Source organism: Hylobates moloch, unplaced genomic scaffold (genome assembly GCF_009828535.3).
Source record: "Hylobates moloch isolate HMO894 unplaced genomic scaffold, HMol_V3 SCAFFOLD_23, whole genome shotgun sequence".
Classification (NCBI taxonomy): domain Eukaryota; kingdom Metazoa; phylum Chordata; class Mammalia; order Primates; family Hylobatidae; genus Hylobates; species Hylobates moloch.
In genome coordinates, this window is record NW_026652298.1 from 23,659,301 (window position 1) to 23,685,237 (window position 25,937).

Below are 25,937 nucleotides of genomic sequence, written 5' to 3' on the forward strand. Positions count from 1 at the left end.
CCAATACTATGCTGAATAGGAGTGGTGAGAGAGGGCATCCTTGTCTTGTGCCAGTTTTCAAAGGGAATGCTTCCAGCTTTTGCCCATTCAGTATGATGTTGGCTGTGGGTCCGTCATAAATGGCTCTTATTATTTTGAAATATGTTCCATCAATACCTAGTTTATTGAGAGTTTTTAGCATGAATTGAATTTTATTGAAGGTCTTTTCTGCATCTATTGAGATAATTTTTTTGAAAATATTGAACATTTTATTAATGTTAAGTTTTCAAAGCTTCACATTTGGGATACACTAAGATATAGGACTACTGCTGCTTGAAGAAGTTATCCTTTAGCATTGGGTTGTTGGTTTAGGAGTTATGGAGCTTGGCTATTTTTTGCTAAGCATTCACAATCTATAAATTCACAATCTTGGTCTAGGACTTGGCTCAGTAAAGTTAGGCTCTCATCTTCTTCCTCACCAAAATGCTTCTCAATGATGTTCAAAGCAGACTGGCCAATCTGACAGTTCTCATGCAGTTGTAAAGCCTCAATTCTATCGATCCCACCGAGTTCTTCTATCAGAAAACATAGGATTTCCTTCTCAGACCGTTTCTCCACTGCCTGGAGGATGCAAGAGATTACATCGAGGATGATGAGAACAATTTTAACATCTGTAGCAATGAGCAGATTTGCCAGTGGCTCCAGGACCCCAGAGTGGAGGATCAACTGATCCACGGTAACCCACATTGCAAAGTTAGCCACCGTCCAGATAGCCTCTTTCTGGACTTCAAATTCTCCATTTTTTTAGCAGAGCCACCAAGGGAGGCAAGACGTTGTAGGCAAGCAGCTGCTGGGTATGCTGAGAGGGCCCTGCCACCACGTTGCTCAGGGCCCAGGCCGCCTCCTTCTGGATGGAGGGCTTGTGCTGCAGGAGCTGGGGCAGCACGTTCAGCATGCCCACGTCAATGGCCATCTGCTTCTGCTCATCTGTGCCTGTGATAATGTTCCCCACGGTACAGAGAGAAGGGGTCCAGACATTGAATTCTGAGCTGGTCATGAGCGCTACCAGCCTGGGCAGGACCCCTGTGTCAACCACTTTGCCGATGCGCTCTTTGCAGCCGTCTGTGAGGTAGGACAGTGACCAGCAGGCTTCTGAGAGAACCTCGTTGTCGTGGTGCTGCAGGAGTGACAGGGCCGGCAGCATCTGCTTCACTGCAGTTTCGCAAGGGTACGGGGTCTTTTTTAGGCATAGGTTCGACAAGGTCCACGTGATGTTCCGCAGAAATGTGATTAGTAGGGTGGGTGAAATCAAGGTCAGTAGATGTGGGATGGCATTGCTTGAGATGACATTATCTCTGAACTCCAGGCCGTCACCGGGTATATTACCAAGAGCCCACATTGCCTGTTTACACACAGCCACGTTGGGGGAAGACAGGAGCTTGATCAAGGGCTGGATGGGTCCCCCTTCTATGACGGCTCAAATCTGCTTGGAATTCCCTGAAGCAATGTTGGTCAGGGCCCAGGCGGCCTCAAACTGCAAGCAGGGGTAAAGTGATGACTTCAGGAACTCCACCATCCTGGGAATGAGGCCCGCTTCAATGATCAGTTTCAGAAGGGGGTTCTTTTCCTGGGATAGAATTTTCCTGGCTGTCTGGGTGGCCTGGAAACATAGGAATGAATCTGAGCTATTCACACCTTTGATTATTTCACCCAGAGTGAGGCTGACTGCCACCCCTGTGGCTGGTTTTTCGGAAGCTGTGTCAGGGCAGAAGCTGGTGATATTCCCTCTCTTTAAGATCTGTTCATCTTTCTTGGCTTTTCGGAGCTCCAGGCTGACCGCCATCCTCTGCTGTCGCCTCAGAGATGCATCTTTGCCTCGGTAATTAAATTTTCTTAGCCTGTTTTCTGGAGCGTCTAAGGTCACTTTTTATCATTGGTTCTGTTTAGGTGATAAATTATGTTTATTGATTGGTGTATGTTGAACCAGCCTTGCATCCTAGGGATGAAGTCGACTGGATTGTGGTGCATAAGCTTTTTGATGTGCTGCTGGATTTGGTTTGCCAGTATTTTATTGAAGATTTTTGCATCAGTGTTCCTCAGGCATATTGGCCTTAAGTTTCCTTTTTTAGTTGTATCTCTGCCAAGTTTTGGTATCAGGATGATGCTGGCCTTATAAAATGAGTTAGGGAGAAGTGCATCCTTTTCAATGACATGGAATAGTTTCAGAAGGAATGGTAGTAGCTCCTCTTTGTACCTCAGTTAGAATTCGGCTGTGAATCCATCTGGTCCTGGGCTTGTTTTGGTTGGTAGGCTGTTAACTACCGCCACAGTTTCAGAGCTTGTTATTGGTTTATTCAGGGATTCGACTTCTTCCAGGTTTAGTCTTGGGAGGGTGCATGGGTCTAGGAATTTCTCCATTTCTTCAGATTTTCTAGTTTATTTGTGTAGAAGTGTTTATAGTATTCTCCGATGGTTGTTTGTATTTCTGTGGGGTCAGACAAATAGACCAATGGAACAGAATAGAGATCTCAGAAATAAGGCCACACATGTGCATCCATCTGATCTTTGACAAACCTGACAAAATCAAGCAATGGGAAAGGGATTCCCTATTCAATAAATCGTGCTAAGGAAAACTGGTTATCCATACGCAGAAAATTGAAACTGGACTCCTTCCTTACACCTTATACAAAAATCAACTCAAGATGGATTAAAGACTTAAATGTAAAACCAAAACTATAAAACCCCTAGGAGAAAATCTAGGCAATACCATTCAGGACATAGGCATGGGCAAAGATTTCATGACAAAAACATCAAAAGCAATTGCAACAAAAGTGAAAATTGACAAATGGGATCTAATTAAACTAAAGAGCTTCTGCACAGCAGAAGAAACTATCATCAGAGTGAATAGACAACCTACAGAATGGGAGAAAATTTTTGCAATCTATCCATTTGACAAAGGTCTAATATCCAGAATCTTCAAGGAACTCAAACAAATCTATGAGAAAAAACAACCCCATCAAAACTTGGAAATGATATGAAAAGACACTTCTCCAAGAAGACATTTATGCAGCCAACAAACATACGAAAAAAAGCTCAACATCACTGATCATTAGAGAAATGCAAATCAAAGCCACAATGAGATACCACCTCACACTATTCAGAATGGCAATTATTAAAAAGTCAAGAAACAACAGATGCTGGCAAGGCTATGGAGAAACAGGAACACTTTTACACTGTTGATGGGAATGTAAATTAGTTCAACCATTGTGGAAGACAATATGATGATTCCTCCAAGACCTAGAACTAGAAATACCATTTGACTCAGTAATCCCATTACTGGTTATCTACCCAAAGGAATATAAATAATTCTATTATAAAGATACATGCATGTGTATGTTCATTGCAATGCTATTCACAATAGCAAAGACATGGAATCAACCCAAATGCCCATCAATGATAGACTGGATGAAGGAAATGTGGGACATATACACCATGGAATACTATGCAGCCATACAAAGGAATGAGATCATGTCCTTTGCATGGATGTGGATGGAGCTGGAAGCCATTATCCTCAGCAAACTAACACAGGAACAGAAAACCAGACACCTCATGTTTTCACCTATAAGTGGGAGCTGAGAAATGAGAACACATGCTCACAGCGAGGGGAACGACACACACTGGGGTCTGTAGGGGAGCGAGGGGAGGGAGAGCATCAGGATAAATAGCTAGTGAATGCAGGGCTTAATATTTAGGTGACGGGTTGATAGGTGCAGCAAACCACCACGGCACATGTTTACCTATGTAGCAAACCTGCGCGTCCTGTACAGGTATCCTGGAACTTAAAATTAAATAAAATTAAAGAAAGCAGAATTTTTAAACTTTGATGAAGTCTAATTTGTTAATTGTTTAAATGGTTCATGCTTCTTCTTTCCCACCATGAATTTTTGCTATATCAAGAGTGTAGAGATTTTCTTCCATGTTTTCTCCTGGAAATTTTATAATTTTTGCTTGTTTAGGTCTTCTCTAATATAAGTACTTAAGGCTATACATTATGTTCTAAGCTCTGTGTTAGTCTTATCCTACATATTTTGATGTTACCATTACCATTCCATTTAAAATATTTTCTGATTTTCTTTCTGATGTTTTCTTTGACCCATGCATTATTAAGAGGTATATTGTTTAATTTCTAAATGTTTGGGAATTTTCCTTATATCTTCCTGTTATTGATTTCCAATTTAATTATCTTGTAACAGAACATATTTTATATAATTTCAATCCAATTAAATTTCCCTGTGGCCCAGAAAATGGTCTATTTTGGTGACTATTGTGAATGCACTTGAAAAGGATGTTTATTCTTTTTTTGAATGGTATATTCTATACATTTATCAATTGGGTCCAGTTGGTTGCATTTTTCAAGTCTTTTATGTCTGTACTGATTTTTTGTGTTCTTGTTTTATTAATTAATGAAAAAACACTGTTGAAGCTCCCAATTGTATTTGTGGATTTATTTGTCCTTTCAGTTCTGTCAGCTTTTTCCTTGGATATTTTGAATCCCTGTTACAGGATGCATACACATTTAGGACTGTTATATCTTTTTGATAAGTTTACCCCTTTATCATTATGAAATTTACCTCCTATTCCTGGTAATATTCCTTGTTCCAAACTATGCTTTGTCTGATGTTATCCATTCCAGTTTTTTTTTTACAATGAGTTTTTGCAGAGTATATCTTATTTTGTCCTTTTATCTGTAATCCACTTGTTGTAGTCCACTCTGGTAATCTCTGCCTTTTAATTAGAAAGTTCGGACCATTTACATTTAATGTGATAATTGCTATGGTTGAATTTAAAACTACTACTTTGATACCTGTTTTTTATTTGCCCCATCTGTTCTTTGTTCCTTTTTTTTCCTCTTATTTTTGTTTGAGGGTTGGGGTCAGTTGAGCATTTTATAATACTTCTGTTTATCTCCACTATTACTTATTAGTTATACTTAGGTTTTTGCTTTTGTGTTTTTAAAGGTTATTTTTGATTCTTGAATGTGCACCCTTTGCCTATCAACTTCTACTGTGGGTGACAGGGTTTGCTACCTTTCCCCCAGTGACTTAAGGCCTTTGTTCCCCAGAAGAGGAGCCAGATGGGTTTTGTGCCTTTTTCACCCTACTGACGGAGGCCCTCTTCTCCCACCCTGCCCCAAATATTTCTCATGTCCACTTGCAGTTCTTCTCCACACACCCCCATTGGAGGTATGTGGAGAAGAACTGCAAGTGGACATAAACTTCCCTCATGTCTGAAACTCCCAGGGGCTCTATGATGTCCCACTAGCCCAAACGAGGCCTAGCAACTTAAAATTTTTAACTGAATTCATCTTACCCACTTTGATGATGCTCAGTGTCTCTTCCCACAATACTCTGCCACAATTAAGCCAATGCTTGTCTCATCTTGGAGGCTCCTGTCTTTCCTTGGCTTTCAGTCTATTTGGTTGCTCTTTATATCACCTCTCTAATGAGATGAAGAAATATTCTGATTCTGTAGTTCATACGTTTTTCTTGTACTTGGGGCAGGAATGATATGTTCCCAGCTAAATACTAGGCAGAAACAAAACTCTTGCGATAAGCTTTCATGCAGGCATTAGTTGTGGAAAAGCTGAGAAGCCAAACAGGTGTTGGTGAGCAACTCAGAGACTAGCAACATTAGATAGATTAGGCTGGAGGGAAAAAGAGAAGAGATACTGGTAAGCCCAGTAGCTAGGTTAATCTTGCAGAATCTAGGACCATAGAAGCTTGTCTGTCAGGAGCTGGAGCCATGGAAGAAACATAGACATTACTTAATATGTCACCCGAGGCATAGAAGGAAGGAGGAAAATATCCTGTCTTTTCCTCTTCACATTCAGTTTCCTGACAGTGTTTCCCATTAGTCAAACTAGCTATCTCCAATAGACGTGGTAACTTGGAGAATATAGCATGCAGACAACAGATAACACCCTTATTAGAAGAGAGCAGGAAAAGGATAAAACATAGAGCTGAGGCCAGTCACACTAAGACTAGTACAGATGTTTATCCTGTATTTCTGAATAATGTGTTTATGTTTCCCCATATTGATTTTCCAATTTTAGAAATTATCTATTATTGACTTCTTGACATAGAAAATTTTGTTCTCTTCCACTACTCCTCTCTTATCCAACTCTAAACTTCCTCTATCTTGCAAATATTATTTATGTTGCAAATTTCTGTCTAAAAATAACGAGTGCTAAATTATTATAAGTACGCATGTAGATGTTGTCCACAGCTGAATAATATAATATAGTATATTAAAATGTTGTTTTAGCTAGGTGCAGTGGCTCATGCCTGTAATCCCAGTATTTTGGGAGGCCAAGGCAGGAGGACTGCTTGTGCCCAAAAGTTTGAGGCCAGCCTGGGCAACATAGTGAGATCCCATTTCTACAAAAAATAATAATAATAAAAAAATTAGCCAAGCCTGATGACATGTGCCTGTGGTCCCAGCTACTTGAGAAGTTGATGTGGGAGGATCGCATGAGCCTGGGAGGTCAAGGCTGCAGTGAACTGTGATCATGCCACTTGTACTTCAGCCTGGATGACAGAGTGAGACTGTGTCTCAAAATAGAAGTTGCTTTAATGCAGTAAAATGCACATAATATAAAACCTACCATCTTAATCATTTTTAAGTGTACACTTCAGTAGGTTAAGTATATTCAGTTTGTTGTCCAACAAATCTCCAGAATTTTTTCATACCTATTAAATGACTTCCCGTTTTCCCCTCCCCTGAGCCCCTGGGAACCACCATTCTACTTTCTATTTTTTTGAGTTTGACTTCCCTACAGATATCTTGTATAAGTTGAGTCATATGGTTTTTGCCTTTTTGTGACTGGCTTATTTCACTTAATTAATGTCCTCAAGATTCATACATGTTGTAGCACGTGTCAGAATTTCTTTCCCTCTCTAAGGCTTAATAATATTTCATTGTATTACATACCATATTTTGTTCATCCATTCATCCATAAATGGATGTTTGGGTTGCTTTTACTTTTTGGTTATCATGAATAAGGCTGTTATGAACATGGGTGTATAAATATCTCTGAGACCCTAATTGCAAATCTTTTTGCTAAATATCCAGAAGTAGAGTTTCTGATTTATGTGGTATTTCTATTTTTAATTTTTTGAGGAACTATCATACTGTTTTTCATAGCAGCTGTATCACTTTACCACCAAAAGTTCACAAGAGTTCAAATGTCTCCACATCCTCACCAATATCTATTTTCTTTTTTTTTTTTTTCAATAGCAGCCATTCTAATGAGTGGGAGGCAACACCTCATTGTGGCTTTGATTTTCATTTCCAAAATTATTAATGACATTGAGCATCTTTTCATATGCTTATTGGCCATTTGTATATCTTATTTGGAGAACTATCTATTCAATTACTTTGCTGGGCTTTTCTATTTCTGCAAAAAAACATCATTGGGATTTTGATAGGAATTGCGTTGAATCTGTAGATCACTTTGTAGAGTATTGACATCTTATTATATTAAGGCTTCCAATCCATAAACACAGGATATCTTTCCATTTACTTGTGTCTGCCTTAATTTCTTTCAGTGACATTTTGTAATTTTCAGTGTGCAAGTCTTTTGGTTATTCTGAATATTTTATTCTTTTTGATTCTATCATAAATGGAATTACTTTCTTAATTTCCTTTTCAGATTATTCATTGTTAGTGTGTAGAAATATAGCTAATTTTTTTCGTGTTTTGATTTTGAATCCTGTAACTTTGTTGAATTTGTTTATTATTTCTAACAGGTTATTTTGTGGAATCCTTAAGATATTCTACATACAAGATTCTGTTGTTTATGAATAGAGATAATTTTAATTCTTCTTTTTGGATGCCTTTTATTTCTTTTTCTTGACTAATTGCTCTGGCTAAGACTTCTAGTACTATGTTGAATAGAAGTGTTGAAAGTGAGCATTCTTGTCTAGTTCCTGATCTTGCAGGAAAGCTTTCAGTCTTTCACCTTGACTATGATAGCTGTGGACTTTTCCTATGTGGCCTTTATTGTGTTGAGGTAGTTTTCTTCTATTCTTGCTTTGTTGAGTGATTTTTTTTTCATCCTTAAAGGGTACTGAATTTTACTAAATACACATTCCAATTTTTTAAAGACAATTTTTTTTTACTCTGAAGTTTAAAATTGTTTGCTTGATTTTCTATGTACCTATCACCAATTTTTAATCCCTAGATACTCCAACAGATCAATAAATTACTTATCAAAACAATCAAACACATCAGGTAATCTATCAATTAATTTTTTCCCCTGGTGACTTTGCCTCTGATGCCCTCTATTCTCTAGGCAGAACTGATTGCTCTGAAGGCTGAGACCTCAGCTATTATGCTGGGACTTCACTTTAGCAGCTTCCAGGGAATTCTTTTTGCCTGTCACCTATTTGCATCTCCTGTTTCCTCTATCCCCTATCTTATTCTTGATTTTGATAGAGCATAATTTATAGTAACTTTATTATTCATGATGGGTAGTTTGGTTGGGCACAGAATTTCAGGTTGAAAATACCTTTCCCTCAATATTTTGAAGACATCAGTCTCTTCTAGCTTCCAAAGACAAGTCTTAGACATTGTCTGATGTTTGGGCAGTTTACTCTGGAAGTGCTCTTACAAGACAGGTAGCGGGAGCAGGCTGGTGGCATGGGCCAGATAGAGTCAGGAGTCAGATGACTGGGAGAGTCTCCATCTGGGGACCATTTTCAGAGTTTGGGGGATTCTTTCTCCTTTTTCGTAACTGTATTCAGTCCAGGTCAGTTGCCAGGTGTTTCTTTTATAAAGGAAGTATTAGCTATTCTTGTGAGGGTAAACATTGTTTTAAGGTTGCATCTATGTTGAGTGGTCTTGTCCCTAGGGCAACCAGCATTTTTAGGTCTCATTGTCATGCAGATCCAGTAATTCCCAGGCCGTGGTTGGAAATCTTAGGCCAGGTTGCACCATACTGCTAAATGAACATATAGTGTAGACCCTGTGAGGTATTTGAGAGGGCCTTTTGGCCATCATTAATCTTATAGCAACAATATGTCTCTTTTTTTTTAATTAAAGTTTTAGGGTACATGTGCACAACGTGCAGGTTTGTTACATATGTATACATGTGTCATGTATACATGTGCTGCACCCATTAACTAGTCATTTAACATTAGGTATATCTCCTAATGCTATCCCTTCCCCCTCTGCCCACCCCACAACAGGCCCCGGTGTGTGCTATTCCCCTTCTGTGTCCATGTGATCTCATTGTTCAATTCCCACCTATGAGTGAGAACACGCGGTGTTTGTTTTTTTGTCCTTGCCATAGTTTGCTGAGAATGATGGTTCTTATAGTATGCTACACGGTGTAACTTTGAGATGTCTAATGATACACTGATGCGAACCATTTTCTTCTATCTGAAAATTTTAGGTCTTTTCTTTCTCCCCTGCGTGCTGAAGTATTACCATAATGTGCCTTGGTGAGAGTCATTTTTGTTCATTTTGCTGTGTACTGTGTGGACCTTTTCAAACTGGCGCTCATGTCCTTCAGTTCTGGGATGTTTTTACATGCGCGCTATTTTTTGAAGATATTCTCTTGCCCATTTCTTCTGTTTTCTTTTTCTGGAACTCTTAATAATTAAATCGGATGCTGAACTTCCTCTAACTTTCTTTTTTTCCTACCACTATTTTCTATCTCTTTGTCTTTTTTGCTTTTACTTTCTAGGAGATTTCCTTAACTTTATCTTCTAATTGTGGGATTTATTTATTTATTTATTTATTTTTATTATTAATTTTTTTTTGCACACAAAACAATAAACATTTTCTAAAAATACATACAAACAAAAAGATGCGTATCAAACAAATTAGGAAGGTTGCACATGGGAAGTTGGGGAATAGAAATGGGGGGTGGGAACCAAAATAAATGAGAGAGGGACTTTATATGGATCAGTGATAACAGCTCAATCCTCCATTTGACAAAGAAGAAGGAGAAGGAAGAGGAAGAAAAAGAAAGTGGGATAAAGGATCAGAAAGGGAGGAAAATAGAAAAAATTAGAGTATGACTCCAGGGTAGACCTGTTTTGTTGTCACTGGGTTGGTTGGTTGGTTTGTCTGTTGTATTTTTCATATGTTTCGCCATGTTGGCCAGACTGGTCTCGAACTCCCAGCCTGAAGTGATCAACCTGCCTCGGCCTGCCAGAGTGCCGGGACCACAGGCGTGAGCCACCACATCCAGCCCCCACATTGCTTCTGGCCTCTGTGGTAGACCTCCCAGACAGGGCGGTCGGGCAGAGGCGCTCCCCACATCCCAGACGGGGGGGCCGGGCAGAGGCGCTCCTCACTTCCCAGACGGGGCGGCCAGGCAGAGACGCTCCCCACTGGGCAGAGGTGCTCCTCACTTTTTCCCAGACGGGGCGGCCGGGCAGAGGTGCTCCTCATTTCTGCCCAGACGGGGCGGTCGGGCAGAGGCGCTCCCCACGTCCCAGACGGGGCGGACGGGCAGAGGCGCTCCTCACTTCCCAGACGGGGCGGCCAGGCAGAGACGCTCCCCACTTCTTCCCAGATGGGGTGGCCGGGCAGAGGTGCTCCTCACTTCTTCCCAGACGGGGCGGCCGGGCAGAGGTGCTCCTCATTTCTGCCCAGACGGGGCGGACGGGCAGAGGCGCTCCTCACTTTCCAGACGGGGCGACCGGATAGACTCGTTGCTCATTTCTTCCCAGATGGGGCGGCCGGGCAGAGGCGCTCCTCACTTCCCAGATGATGCTCCTCACTTCCCAGACGGGGCGGCCAGGCAGAGACGCTCCCCACTTCTTCCCAGATGGGGTGGCTGGGCAGAGGTGCTCCTCACTTTTTCCCAGACGGGGCGGCCGGGCAGAGGTGCTCCTCATTTCTGCCCAGACGGGGCGGTCGGGCAGAGGCGCTCCCCACGTCCCAGACGGGGCGGACGGGCAGAGGCGCTCCTCACTTCCCAGACGGGGCGACCGGATAGACTCGTTGCTCATTTCTTCCCAGATGGGGCGGCCGGGCAGAGGCGCTCCTCACTTCCCAGATGATGGGTGGCCGGGCAGAGGCACTCCTCACTTCCCAGACGGGGCGGCCGGGCAGAGGCGCTCCCCACTCCCCAGACAAGGGGCGGCCGGGCCGAGGCGCTCCTCACTTCCCAGACGATGGGTGGCCGGGCAGAGGTGCTCCTCACCTACCAGACGATGGGTGGCTGGGCAGAGGTGCTCCTCACCTCTTCCCGGACGGGGCGGCCGGGCAGAGGCGCTCCTCACTTCTTCCCAGACGGGGCGGCTGGGCAGAGGCGCTCCTCACTTCCCAGATGATGGGTGGCTGGGCAGAGGTGCTCCTTACTTCCCAGACGATGGGTGGCCGGGCAGAGGCGCTCCTCACCTCCCAGACGATGGGTGGCTGGGCAGAGGCGCTCCTCACTTCCCAGATGGGGAGGCCGGGCAGAGGGGCGGCCGAGCAGAGACGCTCCCCACCTCCCAGACGGGGCGGCGGCCAGGCAGGGGCTGCAATCCCAACACCCTGGTAGGCCAAGGCAGGCGGCTGGGAGGCGGAGGCTGCCGCGAGCCAAGACCACGCCACCGCACTCTGGCCCGAGCAACACCGGGCACCGAGTGAGTGTCCGTCTGCAGTCCCAGCACCTCGGGAGGCCGAGGCGGGCAGAGCACTCGGGGTCAGGAGCTGGAGAGCAGCGTGGCCAAGATGGCAAAACCGCGCCTGCAGCCAAAGGAGAAAAAGCAGGCAGCGGTGGTGGCGCGCGGCGGCAGTTGCAAGCCGTCCGCGGTGCGGGGCAGCAGCGAGTGGTGTAGATTGCAGCGTGGCCACAGAGGGAAAAGAAAGAAAGAAAGAAAAAAGAAAGAAAGGAAGGAAGGAAGGGTAATTGTGGGATTTAATTTAAAAATTATATAGCTGTACTTTAATTTTAAAAAGCTTCTTTTCTTGAAATGTCCCTTTTTTAATTGACTTCTGTTTTTATGAAGGTAATGCTTTATTATCTCACTGATTTTTACCCCCAGTCTAATGCCTTAAATTTATTTTTCTTATATTTATACTGACTAGGCCTGCGAATACAATATTTTTATTATTATTTTTATTATTAATTTTTAATTAACAAAATTATATATATTTATACAATATGTTTTGAAATATATGTACACTAAGGAATGGCTAAATTTAGATAATTAACATGTGCATTTCTCACATGCATTTTTGTGTGCAATGAGAGCACTTAAAATCTGCTTAAAATTAGTAATCAAGTGTACAATATATTGTTATTTATTATAGTCACAATGTTGTACAATAGAGCTCTTGAACTCATGCTTCCTAACTGAAATTTTATATTCTTTGACCAACATCTCTCTAAACCCTTATCTCTCCACACTCCCAGCCTCTCGTAACTACTACTCTACTCTGCTTCTATAAGCTCAACTTTTTAGATTCCTGTAAGTGAAATCATGTGGTATTTGTCATTCTGTGCCTGATTTAGCATCATGCCCTCCAGATTCATCTATATTCAGGTACCTGTTCTTCTTCATGCTCTGACTGAATGGGCTGGTGGAGTTCACTGGGGTCCTATCTATTCCTTATAAAGATTGTCGGACAATCCTCTTGCTTTCAGACCAACTTAAACTATTGGACTCAGTGATATCTGGTTTATTCAATTCTTTTTTTTTTTTAAATCAGGGTTGTTATTAGGCCTTCTCAAAATAGAGAAGCCTTGGGCTGTCCTACACTTCAAGCACTGACACCACCTCATATACCAATGATACTAAAAACACCAAGTCCCCAAGCCCAACACATGATATGGCTACACAGAGTAGAAAATACTAAGGAAGAGTTTAAATATTCAATTCTCAATTTTATCACAGTAAAACAAATGATTTGACTCAGGGGAATTCTGTTTCTCAGCAATAAATTTCAGGAAAAACACAGCAACAAACTAAAATAATTATCCCTAGCAAGAGCTGTAGTTCTGCATCCATAGACCTTTCCAACTTCCCCTTGCCAGCTCAGAACTTCCTGTAGTTGGGTAGGAACTTCAGTTCACCATTCTAAAGCAACATTCTTGTGTAAGCTATGATCTAAGCTTATACTTCCATAAGCCTATCTTCACAGCCTTCATAAGAGTTCCTGAAGTTCCTTCTGGATGGGAGCTTAACTCACATTGGAAGTCAGTCATACAGTACTAAACGACACTGTTTCAATAAAAACACATCCAAACTATAAGGGCCTCTGTTAATCATTTGGCATTTTAAGAAAATGTAGCTTATTTTACGGTCTTAGGGGGAAAAAAAGCAAAAAATATAAGCACGTAGGCAGACTTAGACTGTTTTTACATGATTTTATAGCAAGTCAATTCTGATAAACTTTTGCATTTAATTGGAAAACAAGCAAGAAATTGAATATACTACTTATAGAGGCACAATATGAAACATAATACAAGGAAAACATCATTCAGAAGAAAGGGGTGCTTTCAATCTCAAGAGTGATCATCAGTTCAAAGAATTCGACAAACCATAAAAAAATTTTTATCTTTGTCCAGGAATCTTGAGAATTTTCAAGGTTCTGTAACTTCTTAACTGTTTGGCATATAATTAGCTTACTTCCTATTAGATATCCTATTATAGACTCAAGCTTCATCTCTCTTTGGTCTATGAGGCTGCTTCTCATTTATTGCTCTTCAGTTTCTAGATTTTGTTGATATCTCTCATATGCTGTCATTATTTCTCTTTTTTGTGGATTTATAGTTTTAAATTCCTTTTCCTTTTATTTTAGTGGGATTTCAGCAGGTAACAAGGAAAAAACAATTATACTCAGTCCATCAAGCTTACCCATAAATTTCTTCCTTTATTATTTTTTTTTTTGCTAGAGGGTCTTTGACTATTTTTTTTAATTTTATTATTATTATACTTTAAGTTTTAGGGTACCTGTGCACAATGTGCAGGTTTGTTACATATGTATACATGTGCCATGTTGGTGTGCTGCACCCATTAACTCGTCATTTAGCATTAGGTATATCCATACATTTATTTTAATTAATAATTCATTTTAATTGAGAAAAATGGAAATAAAAGAAGTGATTAGTAAAGTTATAATTGGGTTAATTTATTTGCTGGGTAATTCAACTTAAAAAATAATTTTTTTATTAATAGTAAAGTGATGAGGAAAAATGAACACATTGCTTTAGCTATTAGATATTTCACTTTACATTTTCTTTTCATGATTTTAAAGATTATAATGACAACAAAAATTATAATACAAGGGAAAAATGCAGACTACAAATTTGTAAATATTGCTTGATCACACCTATGTAAATCTTGAGTTTCAGGATGAAAAGATAGATTTTATGTTCCCTTTGTACGCCAATAAAAATAGTCACTATAAATATTCTTTATTTTCATTTGTCATATTCACGGTGCTTTGATGTTTACCAGTGGTCATTTTGAGCCCATAAAATGGTAAGAAATAGCTCTGAATGGGAACATGGAAAAAGGAGAACAAAGAAATAGGCTAGACACCACAGAAAACTCTGGACTCCAAGATAGGCAAGCAGCTTTTGAAGTGGTCCTTGACAGTTTTCCTGGCGCTATAACTGGTCATGACTTTGGAATGTCTTTCTATTAGCAGAAGATGAGCATATTTGTAGTTGTAAATGTCAGACAGGCCATGTTGGGAATGGGCATCTCCGGAACTGTGTATGTGGGAGGAAGGGTATTTTTTTCTCCTGGTAGTTTTTTGTGTTCTCCAAATTTTCTATAAAAATCACCTATTAACTGCCAGTGGAGAGTTCAAGAGATGTTCAATAGATGGGATCCACAGGATGCAGATGTGTGTAGGACATAAAGAAGAGGAAGAAGGACCCTGGGTTCTGGGCAGGCAAAGGATGTAGTGCTCTAAACTGGCCAATGTAGTTCCTTCCAAGGGAGCTATCCCTGCTTCCAGTCCCTAACAGAAGAGATGCCATAGGTGCACCTATGATCCCACCAGCCTTCAGCATAGTTGATTCGAATAGGTATGAGCTTTGGCCTAGAACTAAACTTTGACGAATTTCTTTGACACTCCTCTCTTTGAAAGGTGGATCTATCTCCCCCAACCTTGAATCTAAGGTGAGTTTATGAGCAGCTGACTGGTAAGAGTATGGTGGAAATGATGCCACGTGACTTATAAGGCTACGTCAAAAAAGGCAATGCATCTTTTGCTTGGCTCACTGGAACGGTCACATTGGAACCTTGAGCCACCATGTAAGAATTTCTGTCATCTGAGGCCATCACCCTGAGATGAAGCCCAAAGTAGTGTACATGGAGAGACCCTGCAGTGAGCCCTTGAAACCTCAGAGGAGAGAGAGGTGCCTAGCCAGCTCCCAGCTGCTTCAGCAGTTATGGTCTTCCAGCTCCAGCCTTTGACTACAGCTATGTGGCAGACTCTGGACCAGAACTACCTGGCTGAATGCTTCTCAAATCCTTGACTCCCAGAAACAGGAAAAAAAAAAAATTGATCATTGTTTTAAACTACTGAAGTGTGTAGTTTTGTGACACAGCTATAGGTAATTGACTTATGGTACCAGAATATTTTCCAGTTGTCTACTACTATGTAACAAACTATCCCAGAACTTAAGGTATAAAGCATGCATTTTATTATGCCCACACATGCTGTATATCAAGAATTCAGACAGGCACAATAAGCATGGCTTGTCGCTGCTCCACGATATCTGATGCATCAGCTGGAAAGACTCAAAGGCTGGGAGTGATCGACTGGGGACTGTTGTCCTCTGCAGATAGCTTTACTCACACATGTCTGGTGGTTGATGCTGGCTGTTTTCTGGGACCTCCACTGGAACAGTCAGCCACAGCCCCTACCTGACCTCTTTGTGTGGCCTGGGCTTCTTCACAGCCGGTGGTCGGATTCCAAGAGCAAGCTGCTGGTGTCTTAAGGCCTAATCCTGGAAATCTGCACGCTGCCACTTCTATTGTATTCATATAGTCCAGATTCCAGGGGAGGAGACATGAACGCTGTCTCTGGATGGGAGAAGTGTCAAAGATTTTTGTGTACCTTTTAAAAACTGTCACACATCCCATAGGCTAGGCAGTGATCTATAACATGGTCTGGCTCAAAAAGATGAACTGGGTTAATTATTTTCTCTTTTCAAAAATTTGAACTAAGGAATACAAAGGAACACTTTAGTTAGAAGTGGTGGGTAGAGGTGGAAAAATACCATGAAGTCAAGACAAGGCCATGGTAAGTCCAGGTTATAGAGAGTCAGGAACTATGAGAAAGCAAAACATCTACAGAGTAGAAATAAAATGAAGAGAAAAGGAGAAATGGAATAAAAGAAAATTCATATAGTCCTGGAGAGAGATCATGACAAGGCAGGGAACCTCTAGAATGCCCAACTCTTTCTGACAGTTCCTATTCAGTTCTCATTCATTTGTTGTTTTTGACACTGATCTTACTTTTCTTACCCATTTTTCTAGGTCACAGTCAATAACCATGTCCTACATGGCAATAGGACATGCTGAAATGAGCGGGGCTAGGCAGCAGGTTTCTTCAGTCCTCAGAATTTTTACTGACATGGTGAGAGCCACATTAGAGAGAAAGAGAAATAACTGTGTAAAGCAGTTGCTGCTGAGTAGTAAGAAAGAGCCGCTGTGTGCTTATTACTGCCTCTGCACTTTATTACAGGCTGGGAAGAGGTATAGGAAGTGGGAGCAAGAAGAGAAGATACTTCACTATTTCCAAATATGTATTGTTTTATAATGCACATTGAAATGGAAATGGATAACAGTATATATGTGGTTTTATCCAACCGTAGGGATTATTTTCATAAATAAGAGAATGAACAAAATCTCAAAATACATTTGGCCAGTAGGTTTTCCCTGAAATTTGAGAACCCTTATCTGGTAGACATTAGCCACATGATTACTAAATTTAGTGGCATACTTTTGTGTGTGTGTGTGTGTGTGTGTGTGTGAGAGAGAGAGAGAGAGAGAGAGAGACAGAGTCTCGCTCCGTCACCCAGGTGGAGTGCAGTGGTGCGATCTTGGCTCACTGCACCCACTGCCTCCTGGGTTCAAGCGATTATCCAGCCTTGGCCTCTTGAGTAGCTGGGACTACAGGCATGCATAGTGGCATACTCTTTTAACAGAAATATTTGTTACCCAAGAAACTAGGGCCGAGCATGGTGGCTTATGCTCATAATCCTAGCACTTTGGGAGGCCCAGGCAGAAGGATTGCTTGAGCACAGGAGGTTGAGACTGTAGTGAGCTGTGATTGCAGCACTGGACTCCAGCCTGGGTGACAGAGTGAGACCTGACTCAAAGGAAAAAAAAAAAAGGAACGAAGGAAGAAAGGAAGAAAAAAGAAAGAAACTAGCTGTTTTCCTGATATCTTAAATGGGGCATTTTGATTTTATCTACTGCTATATACTGATTTTCTCTTCTAAAGAAATAGTAGGCAGTCATTAAAGTACCACTATCAAAAAGGTGTTGACGCCAGAGATATCATTATTTTATTAGAAGAGAGAATTCTGGGTTGTGAATAATACTGATATGTATATTTGTCTTACAGCGCTCGCTCTTTCCTTCCTTCCTTCATTCCTTCCTTCTCTTCTTCTTTTTTTTTCCCTTTACCAAAGACTCACTTAAAATTCTGCCAATAAAGTAGTGTTTTGAGCTGCTCTTGCTATGACAGAGAGGATACAATGTGAAGTCAAGTCAGGCGAAGGTTGTACCTACTTACAAGGGTCATTCTTTGAAAAACACCTAGGTTTTTACTCTTTAATACTGTAACACACTAACATTTAATACCTATTGTAGTTATTTAACCTAATAACCGTACCAAAGATATAATGGATCTTTCTCCTGTAGGAGGAACATAGAATAATAATGCTTTAATTTTGTATGTCTCTGTTCTCTAATGGCAGGCTGTCATTTTCTATAATTTACCAGAGATTATGAACAATGTGTGTAGGCTGAGTGTAGTTGCTTAGTAACCACCTTTTAAAACTTTCTTAAATGTAATTGCCTCTCTGCCAGGGAAACACTGATTCAACAAATTTGCATTGAACCACTTAAGCAACTCAACACATTAAATATCCCTGTGCTTTTTATTTCAAATTATTTGCCTTTTAGATTCTGTTAAGGTAAGCCACCTTTGTTATGATCATTATTTCTCTTTGAACAAAGTGAGACTTCCAAATGATTATCTGTACATTGTTGTATTCCCTACTGTTTTTCTGTATCTCTGTTCTTATTGCTTTTTTAGAAACTTGCAAAAAATCATGAAAATCCCCAATTTCTCTCTGAATAATTCTAAATGCTTTCAAACACCACCAGTCTGGGGTTTGTTTAAACCTGTGTATCAAAATTTGCATCATATGAATGTTCTCTTGGCTTCTGTCTCTGATTTCACCTCTTTCTGTTAATCAAGCATCTATATTGCTCTTAAGAAAATGTGAACTGCATGAGGACATCTTGCCCATAACTTCACTTTTTATGGTTGTGTCCACCCATGTACGCTGACTTGCAGGGGGAAAGGGTTAAAAGGTAGAGTTCGGCGGAATATCTATTGTTGGTGTTTCAAATCATTAATTGCTTTGCCATTTCAAGTCCAACTTGTGTAGCTGCCCACATTTTCTCATTTGGCAGAAAGTTCTGTTGATGTAGGAATAGTTCACAGCTGATAACAAAGTTGACTTCCTCTTTGATTGTAAGTTTGAGGTGGATGTAAGATAGAAGAGACCAGAAATAGGTTTGAGGAACTGAAAAGCATGTTTGTATTTCTGTTCCCAACCTCCAGACTTAGTAAATGACCTCCAAGCTAGAGGAGAGGAGATTTTAGAGAAAGGAAAAAAGGAAATGAGAAGCAGTGTAATGATTGCACTCTCTGAACTCCACCTATGCGCCTGTCTCCACCCTATAAAATCTTCCTTAAGTCTCAGGATCCTAGAGAGGAAAGTCTCAGGTACGATCTAGAACAACAGCAAGATGGAGAGAAAAGCCCTACTCCATGCCAGCTTACCAAAATGGGAGATGGTATTTATGAAAAAAAGTGAACCAGAGACAACACCCTCTCCTCAACTTTTCCCATGGATCTGGAATCCAGTTTTTCCTAGGGATCCAGTATGGGGACACAGAAGTTGTCTAAGAGTAGGAGCTGGAAAGCCTCCCAGGAGGTCACCTATTGGTCTGAGAAGGTCTTCACTGAAAGAATGCTGCATGCTGCATGCACTTCCAGCCATGGTACAAATGGAGTGTGGAACTGAATCCAGAGGACTGGCAGCACCAGAAGGCGAAGAAGAGCCTGTGATCAAGAGCTCTGAGCCCTGCTCAAGGTCACATTGTATACCACTTGAACCAAGAGGGCAGGCAAGTTATATCTGTAGTAGACACTAGCAGAGACAGGACCTTAGAGTCTTAGAGTAGTTACATATATTCTACCAAGGCCACAATGCTCCCAAAGGCTTCCCTAGGACTCAGAAACTGCCCTGGGGAGAAGGATGAAGGAAGACAGAACATTCAGCTCACTAAAATTTAACCTGGTAAGTGACTTGATAACAAGTCAAAATTGATTGAGATGAGAATCACTGCTGGACTGAGAAATCTCAAAAGTGTTTGTTTTAAGTCATCTGCCATTAGAAAGTCCACAGAAAGACTTTAAGTTATACGAATAAAGCAACTGAACATGTTTGCACTGTTTAATTCATACCTGTGTGGGTCAGCCTGGTTGTGTCTCAAGACAGGAGGGATTGGGGGATGTGTATGGGAAGGGACAGAGGAAGTGGTAAGTCTGAGTGTATTGGAATATATATCCTATATGGGACAGTCTGGTGATAGGATCAAGAACAGGCTACCTGGACACAAGCAGCTGTGGTTTGAATCCTGGCTCTATCAATTGCCAGTTTTGTATTTTGGGGCAAATTCTTCAATCTGCTGAATCTGACTTTACTCATCTGCAGAAATATGATAATATTCAACTCCATATGGTTGTTGTGAGGTTTTGAGATAATATGCACTAAATATTTGGCACATAGTGCCTAGAATATAATGACAATGTATCATATCCTGGGCCTCCAGTGCTCTTCCCTTCTCCCCACCCCCACCAGCCCCTTCTACCTCCCTGTATGCATGAAAGAAGTCTCTGAGTAGATAGAACTTTATCTTACTCACTTCTGTTTTCATAGTGTCTGGCACATAGTAGGTTCCCAATAAATAGTTGTTGAGTGAATAAGTTGGGGTAGAACTCTAGGAAGACAGCTGGGAGTATTAAAGCAGGTTCCACATGTGAGATAAGTCCCAAATGGAAGGATAAAGCTTAGTAGAGTGAATGGAAGAGCAGGTGGTTACAAACGCTAAGCTTCAGGAAAGTAGGTTTTGATCAGAGTGAGATAAACAGAACACAATTACACATACACCTATTTACAATAGAAAAGGAACAGAAATCTATGGTCTGTATACACAAAAAATCCTGCGCTATAAAGGAATATCTTTATATTTAAAAAAAGACCACTGTATAGACCACTGTTTGTGTTTTCCAACAGTGTGGTATACATTCGTGGGGAAGTGCCCGTGTGTATGTTAGTGTGTATTTCTGAATGTGTATAAAATACTTGGCCTAGATTTTTCAATCTTACCTGAGCTTTTTGATCAATCTTTCCATCATCTATCTTATGCAAACTGAGTTTTTCTCTATTAAAAATGTAAATAGAATTTAACTACAACACAAGGTCAGTATTAATGCTTTATGATTCTTTGAGAGCTTGGAAAGATGAAGAAAGTGTTAAAAGATTTGAATTTGAAATTTCAAGATGACTGTAGGTTTTTAGAATACAATTAACCCTTAGACCTGGCTTGTTTATAAAATGACTAACAGACTTGACCTTGGAATAAGAGCAAACTCTTAAATGGCAATGGGATTAGGACACAGTATGCCTTTCCTCTTTTCTTTTTTTTTTAATAAGAAACCTTTAAAATCTCATGTTTATAGTTTTTGTTATTTTTATCGTAACTTCTTAGAATGATGGCTAATGGTTTTCTGAAGGAAGAATTTTGTATTTCTAATTTTTGAAGAGATTTAATATCTTTGACATGGTAAATGATGCTGTTTAATTCTGTTTTCCTTGAAAATCTTCATTTGATTTCATAGTTTGAGGTATATAAGGAATGTCCTACATACAAAATAATCTTCCCTAATATTATGACATTCTCATCAAGCTGTTCATAAGCAGATTTAGCAGATAAAAATTAGATGTTAGACCAACAAATGACTACTAAGTACTTCTTTCTGTGCAGAATGATTTACTAAATCACAGATGCCCTGAATTAAAATGTATACACACACTGTTCCCGTGACTGGTGTGATCATGTTTTTCACTTCTGAGGCAAGTTAATTTTCTATCAATTTGTTATATATTTGCAAAAAAATCACAAAATACTTATGTTTTTATTAGGATTTTAAGCTTTGGAACTATAGCTTCTTATTTTTTTCTAATCAACAACATGAAATTAGATTTGTGAGTAGACTATTGCTTTTCATTTTTAAGAACAAAATGACCAATTTGTTACTATGACTACCTAATGTCAAAGGTAGGTAGTGACTATCTAGGTCGGCGGTGTGGGTACGTATGTAACAAACCTGCGTGTTGTGCACATGTACCCTAGAACATAAAGTATAATAAAAAAAAAATATATATATATATAAATAAAAGAATTTACCAAGACAATTTTAGGTTAGGAAAGGCAGATTTATTAGAGAAAGTATGAAAATACATTGTAACAGTGCAACAAACAGGTCAGCAAGAAAGGAGCTGACTGCAAGGAGACAAAGGCTTGCTGGGGATTTTATAGAATGGTGCTGTGCTGTGTGCTGAAGAGGGCTTTGTACTAATAATGCCAGTGTTGCAGTGAGCTAACTTGGATTTTTCTATCAGCCGAGGGGCTGGTGATAAGTCGGGCACAGGAAGATTGTGAGTTATTTGCGCAGGAGGGCTATGTGTCCTGTATCATGAAGAAAGGCAGACTCATAGCTTATCTGCTTTCTCCTTTTGCTTTCCCCTGCTCCCACCAGCCTAACTCCTTTTCCCTAAATAGGACTCCACACCTAACACTTGTCAGAATTTAATTGTTAAATCCCAGGATGGCACACAAACTGGTATTCAGTTTTGATGGAGTCATTGGCTCCAGCTTCAGCTACACGGGATGACCCAGCAAAAGTCAGCAGAAATTATCATCTAACAGTAGCTCATTCTTTTTTAGTGAAATCTCTTAAAAGACTTTCATCAGCTAGATGATATTTTCAATATTAGCCACTAGCAGAACTGTTCTGCTACGTGCATAGGTGAGCTATGTTCTGCTAGTAAATACAGAGTCCAATTTCTGAGTTTATGTATGTCTAAATCCAAAAGACCATATTCTTTTCATAAGACCACTTTGGGAAATAGCTGGTGTAGGCAGTTCCACTTCAGGCTAGGACGTGAAAAGATGTGGATGGCCTTTTCGCCCATGGTAACACCATGAAAAACCAAGACAACACATAATTCACATGTACCTGTGAGATTTTTGAAGAGTGTTGGATGTAGGGTAAGCCTTTACAAAGTGATTACAAGAAAGGAAAGTCCTTCATAAGTGAGCAGTATGCTGTGGCAACTTCTGGGTGGAAACATTGAATTTTTTTTTTTTTTTTGAGACGGAGTCTTGCTCTGTCACCCAGGCTGGAGTGCAGTGGCGCGATCTCGGCTCACTGCAAGCTCTGCCTCCTGGATTCACGCCATTCTGCTTCCTCAGCCTCCCCAGCAGCTGGGACTACAGGCACATGCCACCACACCCAGCTAATTTTTATTTATTTATTTATTTTTTGTATTTTTAGTAGAGACAGGGTTTCACTGTCTTAGCCAGTATGGTCTCGATCTCCTGACCTCGTGATCCACCCACCCTGGCCTCCCAAAGTGCTGGGATTACAGGCATGAGCCACTGCACCCGGCCAAAACATTGGATCTTAATACAGGCAAGAGGAGGAGAAAGTGTCAAAACCCAAGAGACCTGACTGATTCCAACAGAAGCACTGGTGAAGGAGGGGACAGGTAAAAGTCAATTTACCACCATATGTTCTCACTCATAAGTGGGAGCTGATCAATGAGAACACATGGACACAGGGAGGGGAAAATCACACACCAGGGCCTGTTGGGTGGTGGGGTCCTAGGGGAGGGACAGCATTAGGAAAAATACCTAATATAGATGACGAGTTGATGGGTGCAGCAAACCACCATGGCACATGTATACCTGTGTAACCTGCACGTTCTGCACATGTATCCTAGAACTTAAAGTATAATAAAAATTTAAAAAGTCAATTTACCCCAAGTTAAATAAATACACAAAAAATTATAAACTGATAAGAACAAAGATAAATTAAAAGTCCTAAAGGCTACCAGAAGGGGGAAAAAAGATGTAACACATGCAGATGAGAATTATGACTGACTTAACATAAGCAACAATGCAAGGTAAAAAGATAATGGAGTGACATATTTAAAACACTACAAAAAACACTTTTCAATCTATAATTTCATATGTAATAAAAATATTCTTCAAACATAAAGGCAAAATGAAGACATTTTCAGAAAAATGAAAGCTGAGAGAATATTTCACCTATAGAGCTTCACTATAAGAACTGCCTTAGGCAAGTTTTCAGTTGAAGAGTACTGGTATCAGTAGAAAGTCTGGATCTACAATAATGAGTGAGGAGTGCCATAAAAATAAAATAAGTAATAAATACACAACAATTTAAAAACTTACCTTAGTTTTTGAAAGACATTTGACTTAGACAAAATTAGCATTAACACATAATAAATATATCAAAAAGAGAGGAAGTGATAAATAGAAATATACATACTGTCCAAAGTTCTTAATGCTATATGTGAAGAGATATAATATTAATTCCATGTAAACTGTGTTAAGTTAAGGATGCATACAGCAACAACTGGAAATAAACTAAAGAGGGGGGTGGAGCCAAGATGGCCAAATAGGAACAGCTCCAGTCTACAGCTCCCAGTGTGAGCGATGCAGAAGACAGGTGATTTCTGCATTTCCAACTGAGGTACCAGGTTCATCTCACTGGGGAGTGTCAGAAAGTGGGTGCAGGACAGTGGGTGCAGTGCACCGAGTGTCAGCCAAAGCAGGGTGAGGCATTGCCTCATCCGGGAAGCACAAGGGGTCAGGGAATTCCCTTTCCTAGTCAAAGAAAGGGGTGACAGATGGCACCTGGAAAATCAGGTCACTCCCACCCTAATACTGCACTTTTCCAATGGTCTTAGCAAATGGCACACCAGGAGATTATATCCTGTGCCTGGCTCAGAGGGTCCTCTGCCCATGGAGCCTAGCTCATTGCTAGCACAGCAGTCTGAGATCAAACTACAAGGTGGCAGTGAGGCTGGGGGAGGGGTGCCCACCATTGCCAAGGCTTGAGTAGGTAAACAAAGCAGCCAGGAAGCTCGAACTGGGGGGAGCCCACCACAGCTCAAGGAGGCCTGCCTGCCTCTCTAGACTGCACCTCTGGGGGCAGGGCACAGCCAAACAAAAGGCAGCAGAATCCTCTGCAGACTTCTATGTCCCTGTCTGACAGCTTTGAAGAGAGTAGTGGTTCTCCCAGCACGCAGCTGGAGATCTGAGAATGGACAGACTGCCTCCTCAAGTGGGTCCCTGACCCCCAAGTAGCCTAACTGGAAGGCACCCCCCAGTAGGGGCAGACTGACACCTCACACGGCCGGGTACTCCTCTCAGACAAAACTTCCAGAGGAACGATCAGGCAGCAACATTTGTTGTTCACCAATATCCACTGTTCTGCAGCCTCTGCTGCTGATACCCAGACAAACAGGGTCTGGAGTGGACCTCCATCAAATTACAACAGACATGCAGCTGAGGGTCCTGACTGTTAGAATGAAAACTAACAAACAGAAAGGACATCCACACCAAAACCCCATCTGTATGTCACTATCATCAAAGACCAAAGGTAGATAAAACCACAAACATGGAGAAAAAACAGAGCAGAAAAACTGGAAACTCTAAAAATCAGAGTGCCTCTCCTCCTCCAAAGGAGCACAGCTCCTCACCAGCAATGGAACAAAGCTGGATGGAGAATGACCTTGACGAGTTGAGAGAAGAAGGCTTCAGACGATCAAACTACTCTGAGCTAAAGGAGGAAGTTCGAACCCACGGCAAAGAAGTTAAAACCCTTGAAAAAAATTAGACGAATGGCTAACTAGAATAACCAATGCAGAGAAGTCCTTAAAGGACCTGATGGAACTGACAACCATGGCATGAGAACTACGTGATGAATGCACAAGCCTCAGTAGCCAATTTGAGCAACTGGAAGAAAGAGTATCAGTGATGGCAGTGATGGAAGATCAAATGAATGAAATGAAGCAAGAAGAGAAGTTTAGAGAAAAAAGAATAAAAAGAAATGAACAAAACCTCCAAGAAATATGGGACTATGTGAAAAGACCAAATCTACATCTGATTGGTGTACCTGAAAGTGATGGGGAGAATGGAACCAAGTTGGAAAACAATCTGCAGGATATTATCCAGGAGAACTTCCTCAATCTAGCAAGGCAGGCCAACATTCAAATTCAGGAAATACAGAGAACGCCACAAAGATACTCCTCGAGAAGAGCAACTCCAAGACATATAATTGTCAGATTCACCAAAGTTGAAATGAAGGAAAAAGTGTTAAGGGCAGCCAGAGAGAAAGGCCGGGTTACCCACAAATGCAAACCCATCAGACTAACAGCTGATCTGTCGGCAGAAACTCTGCAAGCCAGAAGAGAGTGGGGGCCAATATTCAACATTCTTAAAGAAAAGAATTTTCAACCCAGAATTTCATATCCAGCCAAACTAAGCTTCATAAGTGAAGGAGAAATAAAATACTTTATAGACAAGCAAATG

General features: G+C 40.9%; 2 protein-coding genes across 2 annotated transcripts in view; one reads left to right on the forward strand and one right to left on the reverse strand.

Moving 5' to 3' along the window:
- Positions 1–25,937, forward strand: part of SV2C (synaptic vesicle glycoprotein 2C) — a 565,988-nt gene that overhangs the window by 51,369 nt on the left and 488,682 nt on the right. The gene's annotated exons all lie outside the window — the stretch shown is intronic.
- On the reverse strand, positions 355–16,499 carry LOC116462732 (importin subunit alpha-8). Its single transcript, XM_058434250.1, is given in 4 exon segments — positions 355–783; positions 785–1,902; positions 15,872–16,025; positions 16,470–16,499. Coding segments are annotated over 4 exon segments (1,731 nt in total).